General features: G+C 40.5%; 2 protein-coding genes across 2 annotated transcripts; one reads left to right on the top strand and one right to left on the bottom strand.

Moving 5' to 3' along the window:
• Nucleotides 1-4494: 4494 nt before the first annotated feature.
• FDXACB1 (ferredoxin-fold anticodon binding domain containing 1) lies at nucleotides 4495-8472 on the bottom strand. The gene is made up of 5 exons (XM_007936555.2): nucleotides 8298-8472; nucleotides 7921-8077; nucleotides 6403-6606; nucleotides 6062-6220; nucleotides 4495-5677 (listed from the first exon to the last, which is right to left on the bottom strand). The coding sequence occupies exons 1-5, from the start codon at nucleotides 8470-8472 to the stop codon at nucleotides 4495-4497; spliced, it is 1878 nt and encodes a 625-aa protein (XP_007934746.1).
• Nucleotides 8473-10208: 1736 nt separating this feature from the next.
• CUNH11orf1 (chromosome unknown C11orf1 homolog) lies at nucleotides 10209-12522 on the top strand. Its single transcript, XM_007936554.2, has 4 exons — nucleotides 10209-10298; nucleotides 11104-11334; nucleotides 12045-12111; nucleotides 12347-12522. Exons 1-4 carry the CDS (start codon nucleotides 10209-10211, stop codon nucleotides 12520-12522), a joined length of 564 nt encoding a protein of 187 aa, XP_007934745.2.
• Nucleotides 12523-14505: the final 1983 nt, after the last annotated feature.

Genomic DNA, 14505 nt, shown 5'->3' with positions numbered 1-14505 from the left:
TGTAAATTTTGGTCGATGACATGAGACAAAGTATATGTGAACTGCTGTATGAAAAGTGAATTTACTCTGTAAATCTTCACCCAAATCCTAATAAAAAATAAATTAATTAATTAATTTTAAAAAAATGCTCCTGCCTCTGTTTATATAGCCTCTCTGCCTGGGGCTACAGGAATACACACCCCTCTTGCCTAACTATCCTCTCCTCAGATCCATGCCCTTATTTTAAGACCCGCCTCAAGTACTATCTCATCCATGTACCAGAAAATATTTAGAATGGAAGAGAGTCATATCACCTGCCCTCAATTAGCTTACAGTCTATGTGGAGAGTTAAGAAATATGCAAGAAACCCCATGATTTTCTACCCCAACCCTCAAACTTAACTCCTATGTCAGTTTTCCCATCCCAGTCATTGACACTTCCAATTTCCCAGTTGCTTAGTTCAAAAACCTAGGGGTCTTGCTTGATTCCTCTGTCTTTCACTCTATACTTTGTCATGCACATACGCTTAATTCATCAGCAAGTCCCAATCCAACATGTTTTCACCTCTGGTGGCGTAGTGCCTAAGGCATTTGATTGCTAACCAGAAGGCTGGCGGTTCAAACCCACCAGCCACTCCTTAGAATGAAGGTTGGGCAATCTACTTCCATAGTGATACCACCTGGGAAACCCAACAAAGGGTCACTATGAGTGGCATCCGACTCAATGGCATGAGTTGTGTTTTTTTTTTTTTGGTTTTTAATCTAGCTTACCATCCTCTCTTCCTTGGACTTCTGTAATAAACTCCTAATTTGTCTCTTCGCTTTACTGTTATCATCCCACATGCTTTTTCTAAACACAAGAATGAGTAAGACAAAGTCATTTCTTTCACAGAAGTTACAATACAATTCCAATCTGTGGACCTGAACTATTAACCAACAAGAGCATATATCACTTCATGTTAGAGTATGCCATTCTGCAGCATTCTAGGCTGAACCTATCTCTCTGTGTCCCTTAGAGATGTTTGCAAAATCTAGAGAAGCAAAGTTCAGAGTTCATCAGAGTCAAGAGGTTACTGCTGAAAAAGACTAGGCAAGGAAAAGTAAGGTAACAGAGAGGCAGAGAGAAAATGGGCTTTAGAGTCAAATGGACCCAACTGTGAATCCTAAATTTGACATTTAGTATTCCATGATTTTAAATAACAATATTCAGCCACAAAATAAAAATGATGATGATGAGATGATAATAATAGTGATAATAATACCAATACTAATTACAGACCACTTGCAAGTTACCTAAGTTAATAAATGTTTGTCTGTTTGACTCCAAAAACCACTGTGGTAATTTGATTTGTGAGATGATACATGAGAGTTAAGGGAACAGCTTTGACAGTGTGGCAAATAAATTCATAAATGTATGTGATGAGATAGCCAAGTTCTACTGCCTCTTCGACAATAGAGCAACTAAAGCACAAGATGCTATTTTATTTCTGTGTATTTGTAGACATTATGTGGGACCAATGACATCACAGTCTATAAGTTAAGGGATAGAGTCATGGGTACCTCCTTAGGATCAACCAACAATGGCTATGAAAATAAAACAAACAAACAAACAAAAAACTCACTGTCATCAAGTCGATCCCAACTCATAGCAAATCTCTTTAGATTTCCGAAGCTGTAAATCTTTAGGAAGTAGAGTGCCAGTCTTCCTTCCACGGAGTGGCTGATGGGTTTGAACCACCAACCTTCTGGTTAGCAGTCAAATGCCTTAGGTGCTATGCCACCAGAGCTCCTTAACAATGGCTATAGTCACAGTAAAAGAGGGTAAAAAGAGAACCTACAGACTGGGGAAAAAAATTTGGCCATCATACATCTGATAAGGAAGAGTCTAATCTCTAAAGCTTATAGAAAATTTCTACATCTCAAAACAAAAAGGCAAACAATACAATCAAAAAATGGGCAAAGGACATGAACAGATATCTCACTAAACAAGACATTCAGGTGGCCAACAAACACATGAAGAGATGTTCATGATCATTAGCCATTCCAAAACCAAATCCACTGCCATCGACTCATAGTGACCCCCATTTTTGGATTTCCAAGGTTGTAAATCTTTATGGAAATAGATTGCCGCATCTTCCTCCATGGAGCAGCTGGTGGGTTTGAACCACTGACCTTCTGGTTAGCAGCCAAATGCCTTACCCACTATGCCACCAGAGCACTCCTTCATTAGCCATTAGAGGGATGCAAATCAAAACTAAGATACTATCTCACCCTGGCAAAACCATCACAGATCAAACAAACAGAAAACAACAAATGCTGGTAAGATTGTGAGGAAACTGGAACTCTTACACAATGCTGGCAGGATTTTAAAATGGTACAACCACTACAGAAAACAGTATGGCGCTTCCTCAAAAAGCTAGAAATGGAAGTAACATATGATCCAGCAATTCCATACCTAGGTATATGTCCTAGAGAAATAAGAACATTGACATGAATAGATAAATGCACACCTATGTTCACTGCAGCATTATTTACAATAGCAAAACGATAGAAACAACCTAAGTGCCCATCAATAGATGAATGGATAAACAAAATGTGGTATATAAATACAAATGGAATGCTATGAAACAATAAAGAATAATGATGAATCTGTGAAACATAACATGGATGAATCTAGAGGGCATTATGCTGAGTGAAAGAAATCAATCACAAAAGAATATTGTATGATACCATTTTTATAAAATCAAGAATAGGTTCACACACAGAAAGCAACATTCTTTGATGGTTACCAGGGATGGAAGGGTGAGAGAGGGACAATCACTTACTATATAGTAAAACCAAACCAAATCCATTGCCATCAAGTCAATTTTGACTCATAGTGACCCTACAAGACAGAGTAGATCTGCCCCACAGGGTTTTCAATCTTCACGGAAGCAGGCTGCCACATTTCTCTCCCGCAGAGTGCCGGTGGTTTCAAACCATGAAACTTTTGGTTAGCAGTGGGACACTTTAACATCTGCACTTCAGGGTTCCTCTACTAGACAGTACATAGTGGACACATGTTAATTCTAGTGAAAGGAAAGGCAGTTCACAATATGAGGGAAAGTCAACATAATGTGACCAAGATAAATGAAGACACTGAGAGGTATACAAGAATAAAGGACAACTATAGTAAATGATATAATGTATACAATTCAGCAACAACAGTAATAACAGCCAAAAATGTGTGATGGTTACATAGGTAGATATGTATGCTACATAGGTGTGGGAGAGCATTAGGGGAGTACATGCATGTGCATATATAGGTATAGTTGTGGGTATTTGTATACACATATTTGTATATCCTACATATATATATATATAATCAGGAACTCTGGTAGCATAGTGCCTAAGGCACTTGACTGCTAACAAGAAAGCTGGCGGTTCAAACCCACCAGCCACTCCTCGGAAGGAAGGTTGGGCAATCCTACTTCTGTAGTGATACTGCCTCAGAAACCCAAGGAGGGGTCGCTATGAGTCAGGGCCGACTCAATGGCACATAACAACAACAACATATATATCCATATATATATATAATAGAGCACATGGGGGTACAGATATAGAAATTTCCTAGACATATCCAAACAGGTTGTGGGACTGAGTTAATTGGACTTAAAGGCTAAGGACCATAGTCTCAGGGGACATTTAGATCAATTGGCATAGTTTATAAATGTTCTGCATCCTAGTTTGATGAGAAGCATCTGGGTCTTCTTTGCAAGCAGCCACCAAGATACAACTATTGGTGTCTTCCCATATGGAGTAAAGGAGAATGAAGGAAACCAAAAACCAAAGGAAGCAATTGTCCACAAGACTAATGGCCCACCTGAACCACAGCTTCCTCCTGCCAGAGACCAGAAGAACTAGATGGTGCCTGGTTAACATTACTGACCTCTCTGATCAGGGACATATAGAAAGTCCCAGATAGAACAGGAGGAAAATGCAGAACAAAACTCAAACTCATGAAAAAAAGATCAGACTTAATGGACTGATAGAGACTGGAGGAACCCCAAGACTATTGCTCTTAAAACACCCTTTTAATCTGTAGCTGAACCCACTCCTGGAAGTTACCTTTGAGCCAAAGAATAGATCGACCTATAAAATAAACAAATCACCTATGAGGAATGTGCTTCTTGGAACAATTAACTATATGAGACCAAACAGGACATCTGCCCAAAAGCAAAGATGAGAAGACAAGGAAGGGCAGGGAAATTGGAGGGATGGAAATGGGGATGGCAGAGTAGAAATGGGGAGAGTGCTGATATACTGCAGGGACAGCTACCAATGTTATGGAACAATTGTGTACAAATTGTTGAATGAGAGACTAATCTGCTATGTAAACTTTCACCTAAAACACAATGTTTATTTAAAAAAAAATTAACCAAAATATAGTCCAGTAAGGAATAATGGTTGCAAACTGGTCTTTTTCATCCACAACCATACCCATGAAGGGTCACACTGTAGAAATAAATATACTAAACTACCGAGGTATCACATGTAGTCGTCGTTGAATTTCTCTCCTAAGGCGGGACTGCATTGATGCTACTTGCTGTTGCGTCAGGGCCTTGTCACAGGTCTGGTAGATCAATCTATAGCACAGGCTGACCTGTTGCGTCTTTGGATGCTGAAAACAACTAAGAAACTGTATGGATATGACAGTATCTTGGGACACTTCTCGGACCATAGTGTGAAACTCTAGTTCATCAAGTCCTTTCTTCTCATCCAACCAAAAACTAATATCATGCATATAACATGGGGGATACAGGGAATAGTTTTTGAAGGGTTCTATTTTCCCAGGGGCAAAATGCTTCAGGAAACGGTTATCAAAGGTCCACAACATTCTCCAGTCAGAGATACCCCAGACAAGCATGGCTAATAGGTCCAAGTTCACAGATACAGACACAAAACATTGGTCTTTGTGTATAATGTCTGCAGAAGATGTGGTGACAGACCCAATAATCAAATCCTTGGCACCGTCTAGATCAAAATTATGAGGCTTTACACTAATCGTATAATCTTTTCCATTTGGTTGAAGGACAAATTCCACCGAACTGTTCAACTTAGAGCCTTCTACCAATGGCTGGGTCAGCAGGTTATCTAGAATATGCTTCAGATGATCCAGTAGTGACTGAAGACAGCTGTCCTTCAGATTTGGATTAAACCCAAGGATTAACAAAGTCTCATGAAATGCTGGCATTGTGAAAGGCAAGATGAGGCACTTCCTAAAGACGGGTCCACTGAGGATATACAGAGAACCTAGGAGAAAGTCTACTGCTTGGATGATAGCCTGAACATGAATGAGGAGAGAAGGTCTAAGGCAGACCTTGGCCTGGCCATAGATTCCTTCATGAGCTTCTTCCTTATCATCTCTTTCAGGACCACTAGGAAGGCTAAGTCCTGAAAATGACATGAGAAACTCCTCTATATCTTGTGTTGTCCCATCAGTCAGTGGCTCAGCATTTGAGTTGTCCTCGAGGAGATTAATCCAAAAGGCAGCTGAGAGAAAATCAGAGTTCCAGGAAGTGAGAACACTGTTGCCTCCCTGTGACAGCAAAGGGAAGGAACACTTCAGTCTTTCTAGAGGGAAAGCTTTGCCCAAAGCAGCAATGAGTTTCTCGTTTATGATTTTGACAGGATGACATGAAGGTGCTTCCAGGAAACCCCTGTTTAAATACAAACAAAAAAAATAAATAAATAACTTTTATAATTTAAAATAATAAAATAACCATGACATAGCTAGAATTAAAAACACAGATAGCTGTAAAGAAAGGAATTATCCCTAAGTCGATTCTGGAAGGAAACAAAGAAATCATCTACCATTAACAGAGTTGTCATGTTTTGTAAAATTCTGACAGCCACTATTCCTAAAATACACCGAAAAATATGGCAGTTTTTAATTCTAAAGAGGCTTGAGAAGATCAAACTGTCAATTATGCACAGCACTAACATCAAAAATCTATATAGCATCCATTTGCTATATGGTTGCCATCAATCTAATCAGGATAGAGCTTGATATGGCTGATATTTCCAATAAAATAGCAGGTTACCTGTTCAACTTTCCTGCAAGTGCTTCTGGTTCTGGAAAGGAAAACCACTGGTCACCCAGTCTGACTCTGAAGATTCTGGATTGAAAACATTCAAAGCGCAAGCTCCGGGTGAAGATATGGTTCAAAGCACCTTTGAGGTGAAACGTCTTATCTTGACTCCTGATAAAATACATATCAAGTATAAAATCTGTCATTACTGAAGAAAGCAAATGTGACTAGAGAATGAATCAGAAAACTGGTTGTAGAAAAGTCTGCTTTTGAGCAGATGAGTTTTCTTTGTTTTGTTTTGTTTTTAATCATTAGTGAAAGAAAAGAAGGCTTAGGCCTATGTTATTACTTACCTATATCCCGTACACTTGTACCCTGGCACTGTCTCACAACTGAAGGGATGCACATCACTTAAAATGAGCCCTCCCAAAGCTGCCATGGCAACCACTTGCCAACTGTTGTGCCATTCTCTCCTGGGCTTGTCAGCAGGAGTCCCACCTTGTCCTTTACACAGTGCCACATGCACTTCTCCTGCGTCTGCAAGAACATCTGCACAACTAATGAGGGGGAAAAAACACCAGCCATTTATCAAAAGCAGGGGGAAATTACACAGAAATTAGCAACATATGCATGGTTTGGCTGCAAAGATTGGACTTCAAATTAATTAAAATCCAATGATACATATTTGCAAAGGTCTATTAGACGGCCTAATGCATTTGATTGCTAACCAGGAAGTTTGTGGTTCAAGTCCACCAGCCGCTCTAAGGAAGGAAGATGAGGCAATCTACTTGTGTAAAGATTCACCACCTTGGAAACCCAATGGGGGTCGCTATGAGTCAGAATCAATTCAATGGCAGTTGGTTTGGTTTTGGGTATTAAATTTCAAACAAGCAAAGAAAGTGGCTAAAAGTAAATAGGAGTGAAAATTCAATGTTCAACCCACTAATCAATACTAGTGCCTAACCTAGCAGGTTGTCCAGATTTGTATTTGTCATCCACATCACAGAAAAGTCAGTGTCTACAAAGTTCATATACATGAGTCACTGCTTACACTGTTCCTCCCCATTTAGAAAGTTCTTTTCACTCTCTTGCTAATATAATTTTATACTTCAAATACTAATTTTAAATATTGCTGTTATGAAAAGTTCCTGGATGGCTATAATTCACAGAGACCTCTAAAAGTAGCACATATTTTGCTGTAATAGCAGTATAAAGGACTGTTTTAAGTCTACAATAATTTTATAAGGTTGTTGTTGGTGTTAGGTTCCGACTCACTTTTGATTCACAGCAAAATGAAGTACAATAGAACGAAACACTCCCCGGTCCTGTGTTAGCCTCACAATTGTTGCTATGCTTGAGCCATTATCGCAGCCACTGTGTCAATCCATCTCCTTGAGGTTCTTCCTCTTTTTCATTGACCCTTTATTTTACCAAGCATGATGTCCTTCTCCAGGGGCTGGTCCCTACTAATAACATTCCCACTTTACAGATGCGGAAACAGAAGCATGGAAGATTAAGTAAACTTGCCTAAAATCACACAACTAGTAAGTGGTGGGGCTGAGATTTGAATCCAGGCAGTTTCGCTCCTAAGTCCATGTTCTTAGTCATGACTCTATACTGGCTCTCGTTATTGTGCATTATCTGAAATAAGTGATCCTCTCTTTACATGCTCAAGAGTATATAATTTTTAGAATTATATGTCTGTCTTTCCAACTTGATTGTAGGTTCCTTTTGGGCTTTACATTCTCTTTAAATCTATCATAAAAACTTAAACATGTCTGCCTTACTTCCCCAATGAAAATGTTTGAGGGTAGGAACAATGTTATATGCATCTCATACATTTTACTTGCGAGGGCTCTCCTCTTCCTCACCTTTGGAAAAATTTAGCAAGCAGGTCTCTGTTTTTAGCCACTCCAGCTTTGCGTCCACAGTGCGGGAAATTGAAATAAATTCGATCAAACTCCCTGTCTTGTAATTCAAAGGCATCTGCCAGCCGGGTGCAGTCCACACCAAAACGCACCTCTGTACCTGGCAAGGATAGTTTGGAGGTGTGAAATAAAGACAGGATGTCACAGGACCTGAACTAGAGAAAATCTCTTCCTAACCAGAACTGTGCAAACAGTCCAGGTCCAGGCACCCAGCAGAGTTCCTGGAAATAGCCCCAGGAAGACCAAGACTAATCCCCCTTTCCCATTGGGGATGGGACCGGTAGCTGGGTGGGGCTTCACTAAACGGCTGGCCGCCCTACCTCGCTCGCGCAGGCGCTGCAGATTCTCCAGGGCCAAGGGATTCCGGGCCAGGTCCGCCGGGCGCTGTAGGCAGGTGGCGATTAGACAAGTAGTGCTCGGTTCCAGGGTCTCGCTCAGGGCGGCGGCGAAGGAGAAATTCCCCTCCCCAACCAACAGGAGGCGCCGAGGGCCCATGACCTCAACTTGCTCCACACTCGCGTTCTCGGTGGCGCTTGTTTCTTACGTCACTTCCCTCGCGGGCCTCTGGCCTCCACCTCTTCACTCGTCACTGATTGATGACGCACCCAAAGTGCGTGTTTTTGTGTAGCAACTGATGGCGGCGATTCCCAGGAACAGCAGTAACCATGAGAGCAAAAGAGAGACATCCACCACTCTGTTCTTCTACTTCCCCAGCCCCTCTGGAAAATAGAAATTCCTTTTAGCGGCAGGTCCAGGGGGAGGCGAGCTGTGCGTGAAAGAAGCGAGGCGGGGCTGAGACCGAGAGATAGGTCTGTATCGTATTTGTTCCTGTCACCGGGTGTTTTGTAACTCCATTCGCCTCGTCCGAAATAGCTCTCTCCCACTGTGTCCGCTACCAGCAATTTTCCCAGGTGCTTCTAACGCCTATGTTTCATTCATTCAACAAATATTGAGAATTTATTATGTGCTAGGCCACTGTGAAGGCCTTTGGGGAAGTGTGAGAGCACTGAGAATCTTGGATGGACACAATTCAACCTATAATTTCATCGGAGTTTGCAGTGTAGTGGAGAATGCACACAACAAAAGAAACAATTCTGGTAGGGGAGATGAGTTTTGTAAGTGTACTAATGCCTAAGGCATTTGACTGCTAACCAGAAGGATGGCTGTTCAAACCCACCAGCCACTCCTCAGAAGGGAGATTGAGCAATTTACTTCAGTAGAGATGTCGCCTCAGAAACCCAAGGATGGGTCGCTAAGAGTCGGGTTCTACTAGGCGGCAGTGAGTTTGGTTTGTTTTGGTTTATGGAAGCACATGGAAGGGAAACCTTACCAAGTTTTGTGGTGAAATGGAAGTATTAGATGAAAGGAACCAGAGTTGAAAGCCAAGGGGGAGAAGTATTCCTTATCTGAGTCAAGAGGAGTGAAGAGGCAGAAGCAACAATGTGTGTAAAAGCATGGTGAAGAGACAGAAAAGTTTATGGTGGCTGAAACATGGTGGGAGAGCAAGAAACAGATGAGACTGAAGACTTAAGCCGTGGCAGAGCTTAGTAGAGTCTGGTAAGCCATTATAAGACCCTGGACCTTATTCTGAGTACAGTGGACACCCACTAGAAGATTTAAATAGGAGGATGACAATTAGATTTCATTTTCAAAAGTTCAGGTTTCCTTTGGAGAAAGGCTGGAGCAGAACAAGGCTGATGGCAAAAAAAAGATCAGATATGAGGCTACTATGCTAATCAGACACAGGCCAGTAGTGATGTGAATGAGAAACTTGGTAGTGGGGATGGAGGGTAGTGAACTGACATCAAAATCAACAAGGCTAGTGACTGGGTGGATATAGAAGGCTGAGAGAGAAGTCAGAGTCATGGATAAACTCCAGGTTTCTGGTGTGGAGAACTGAGTTGATGGTGATGTCTATCCTTATAGCCCTGGGACTTTGTGACCTACTGTGGACCTAGGTCTGCAGTCTAGGCCTATTCTACTTTGTGGGACAGCTCCTCTTTAGTCATCATGATGTTTGGTGACATCAGCACTGCACATCTGTCTTCACAAAGGCAGATGGTGTCAGGGCAGTTACCAAGGATGCCATCAGTATTGGCTTTGTCCCTGATTGTGGAAAGACACATGACTTGTGGCTACCAAATCATGGCCATAGGGATTCTGAATGATCTACATTCTTTTTTTGCCTGAAGAACTGGAAAGACTGGATTTGGTGACATCTCTTAATGAACATGGAACAACCAAATAAGGATTTCTGTCACTTTCTTGGGAAAACTTCAAACAGCACATGTTGCTCAACACCATATTACTCTTCAGGAAAGGTATTGGCTTGTCCCTAAGCCAGGGAACCAGACTCATTTTTTTGGCAAAACAAAAAACAACAGCAACAACAACAAAAAAAAAAGGTCAGGCTTTTAATGTCTTACAAAAAAAACTGAAATTCAGACGATCATCTGGTATGTGCAAAGAACTACCAGTTGGGAGAACAGGTAGAGGGAGAGTTGCAATAGTGAGTAAGACACAGATCCTGCCCGTAGGGAGTGTACAGTTGAGTAAAGGAGATAATACAGGCACTTGTAGAACTCTAGCATAAGGCAGAAAGTTATAAAGATAGTAAATGATAGCAAGATGAAGTTCTGTGTGAGGTAAAAGGAGAGAGAAGTTAACTTCAGAGAAGGTATCACTGAAGAAATATATTTGAGCTGGGTCTAGAAGGAAGGAAACTCATTGATCTTTTACTTTGTTGTGTAGTTATCAACTTTCACGTCTTTTTATTCTCTTTGACTATAGCAATACCCTTAATCCCTAAATCTTTGTATCTCAAAATTACCTCAATATTTAGCTAGTTCTCCATATAGTATTGGAGTAACAAGAAGCTTTCTTATGTTTTCTCAATGAAACCATTTAATCTATACAGTGTCTGCTACTGCTGATTGAGAGGATAGGTTAAAGTGTTCGTAACTATGGAGAGAAACAGAACCACAACAATTAACTTTCAAGGAAAGCCTTGATCCTTAGTAAAATATGATTATGTCTTACCTGGACATGTAGAGCAGAGAGTAGGAAAGGATGCCTTTTTTGCTCTCTCGTTTGTTCAACAAACTTTCTGTTCTTGCCTTTTCTCAGACACAGGCCCTCATCTGTTTCCTCACAAACCCACATTGTGGCAGCCTCATTAATGCAGATGGCCATGCTGAAGTGTGGACAGATTGGAATGATATGTCCAAATTTTTCCAGTATGGATGGAGATGCACCACTAATGAGAATTCCTATTCAAACCATACGCTGGTGGGCAACTGGAACCAGGAAAGATACGACCTAAAGAATATTGTGCAGCCAAAACCTTTACCTTCCCAGGTAATCAATCAATCTCTCTCTCTCCATCTATTAGCAAAAGAGATGCTGCTCGCCACTCAGAAATTTGATAACTTCCAACACTGAAATCTCTTAGGTCTCTGTTCAGTGAAGTGGTTAGAGGAGGAGGAGTCCTTAGCTGGAATACCTACCCCACTTTACTATCAAGTTGAATCTTACATTGTGTGAAGGTTATCAAAAAGGATAGATAGTGCTCTTTATCTTGCTTTGTTTGGATTTCATTTATTTATATGCAGAAATATATAATGGTTTCTGACCCAGACTAGGAGCTCTGGTGGCATAGTGCCTGAGGCATTTGACTGCTAACCAGAAGGCTGGTGGTTCAAATCCACCAGTTACTCCTCGGAAGTCTGGGCAATCTACTTCCGTAGAGATCCTGCCTCAGATACCCAAGGAGCAGTCTCTCTGAGTTGGAACAGACTTGACAGCAGTGAGTTTGGTGGGTTTTTTTTTTTTTTTTGGTTTCTGACTCAGACTGGCTTCTCCCTGGTCTTTGCCTACCTAGCTCTGAATTTTGCCTTTAAATCTTTCCTATATAAACAGACATATGAAAGATACAGATTAAGGACATATAAGCATCTAGTCCATCTGAAATATGATAGAGTCTATTAGAATGCATGTCATTGTATCCTTTATATCCTGATAATAGCAATAGACTCCTAGATGCTTAATCTATTAATTTTCCTTTCCAGTTTGGACACTATTTTGAAACAACATATGATACAAGCTATAACAACAACATGCCACTTTCAACACATAGTAGGTGGACTATTCTTTCTAATTTTTATATTCTTAAGATCTGTTTCAGTGCCTGGGACATAGAAGGAACTCAATTAAAAGTATACAGAAAGAGTGAATAAGTGATTGAATGTAAAATTTCTCTGTTTTTCATTTTGGCATTACTCACTGTCTTTTCTCTCAAAAATAAGAAAGAGATCAGTTACTAAAACTCCTTGTTGTTGACTGATTCCACTTGTCTTTTCTCTTCCATCAGGATTTGAGCAAGAGCCTCACTGGTTCCCAGGACATCAACCTGAACTGGACTCTCCTCGTTACAAATGCACAGAAAAGTCAACTTATATGAATAGCTATTCACAACCTCAAATCACACATCACCTTGAGTGTGTATGGGATCCTAAAAGTGGCCAGTTTCACAATCCAGGATTCTAAGAAAGAATAAGTGTTTCTTCAGAATAGAATGTAGGAGGGAGCATTTTCTAAGCACAACTAAGAACTTAGCTTGCTGTAAAACAGTCTCACTCTCTGCATAAAATATTCATAAAATATTATCTACTCCTTTTATTGTTTTAACAAAGGTTTAAGTATCAAATTTAAGTAGATTATACCTACTCTTAGTTGTATACTAGGGTACTATAAGAGGATCTAGGAACTCTGGTAGCATAGTGCCTAAGGCACTTGACTGCTAACCAAAAGGCTGGCAGTTCAAACCCACCAGCCACTGCTTGGAAGGAAGATGGGGCAATCTACTTCCATAGTGATAACTGCCTCAGAAACCCAAGGAGGGATCGCTATGAGTCGGGTCCTACTCGACGGCACATAACAACAGCAATAGGAGGATCTAGAAATAATTAGTTCTCTCAAATCTACAATCACTCTGTCTGTGCCTGCCTTCCCGCAATGGCAGAACTGCACAATCCAGCATAACTTAGGCTCTGGATGAAAGCCTGGTAGTTGTGGTCATGTAGCATACTTAGTTGTTGAATCCCTGGGTGGTGCAAACAGTTACCTCACTCAGCTACTAAGTGAAATGTTGGAATTTCAGGTTTACTCACAGGGACCTCAGAAGAAAGGCCTGTTGATCTACTTCCCAAAAAGCAGCTACTGGCAAACATAGTCCACAAAGAAAATCTTCTATGTCCTACTTTGTTAAATAGTGACTGGATTCTTAAAAGCTTGTGAGTAGCTACCTAACTTGCAGCTATTGGTCTCTCTGCATCTGGAGCAAAGAAGAGTGAAGAAAATCAAAGACACATGGAAACAATTAGTCCAATGGACTAATGGACTGTGCAAACCTCAGTGGTTAAGTGCTTGTCTGGTAACCGATATGTTGGCAGTTCAAACCCACCAGCAGCTCCACTGAAGAAAAGATGTGGCAGTCTGCTTACATAAAGATTATTGCCTTGGAAATTCCCTAGGCCAGTTCTGTTCTGTCCTACATGGTTGCGTTATTAGTTGGAATCAACTCAATGCCAACAAGTTTTTTAATGGGAAGTGAAGTGATAAATCTGTTTTTATTTTTTATTTTTTGTTTTTAGCCAGAAAAGTGACCTTTGTTATTTGTTTTGATTTGCTTGCCTTGGCAGGAACAGATGAAATTGTTCATTCTTCATTTAAGCCTGTGGTTCTCAATCTTGACCAATTAGAATTATCAGAAGATTTCCTATTAAGGGTCCCATAGCACACATCGTTGGTGGACATCTTAGAATCTTGAAAAGATGTCTTAGCATTTTTCTTGTTACTACACCCTATACCTGCTTGGTGAACGGAGGTGTGGCCAGCCCCACTCCGACCTACCTTCTGGGCCTAAAGGAACTCCATCACAGTCTGTGTGCTCAGACAGAGCCTGGGTGCCCTACTCAGTCATCCACCGATTTTTTCTTTTCTTTCTTTTTTTGCTTTCTTTTTCCCGGTGATTAATTTGCTTGTATTTGTCCATTTCAAAACAAATAATATTATTAATACTTTTTGTCCTTTTTATTATTATTATTAATTTTCCCCTACCAGGTCCTAGTTTTCAGCATTTTTTCTTTTCTCTGTGCCTGGTTGAAATTTTGCCCCCCTCCCCAATTTAAGGGTTTTTTTTTTCTTTCTTTTTTTTTTCTTCTTTTCTTTCCCCCCTTTTTTTTTTCTTGTGACTAACCCCAATCCTTGTTTTTCTTTTTGCATTCTTCCTGTTTTTTCCTTCATTTATTATTCTCCTTCTCTACTTTTTTTTCTTTTCCTCTTAGTGCCCTATCCCCAGATATTGCAGGTTTTCTTGTTTTTTCTTCTTTTTTTCCCTTTTCTCTTTTTTTGGTTACTGTTCCTATGTGATTGATTACATGGGGTGTTTTTCGTCCATGGGCTTTTAGTTTTTTGATGGTTATTCAATTGTAATTTGTGTCTAACTGAGTGGGAGACAACAACAGTTCT

Source organism: Orycteropus afer, unplaced genomic scaffold (assembly GCF_000298275.1).
Source record: "Orycteropus afer afer isolate SDZICR_OR568_19922 unplaced genomic scaffold, OryAfe1.0 scaffold00036, whole genome shotgun sequence".
Lineage (NCBI taxonomy): Eukaryota > Metazoa > Chordata > Mammalia > Tubulidentata > Orycteropodidae > Orycteropus > Orycteropus afer.
This window is presented reverse-complemented; position numbering and strand designations above follow the sequence as displayed.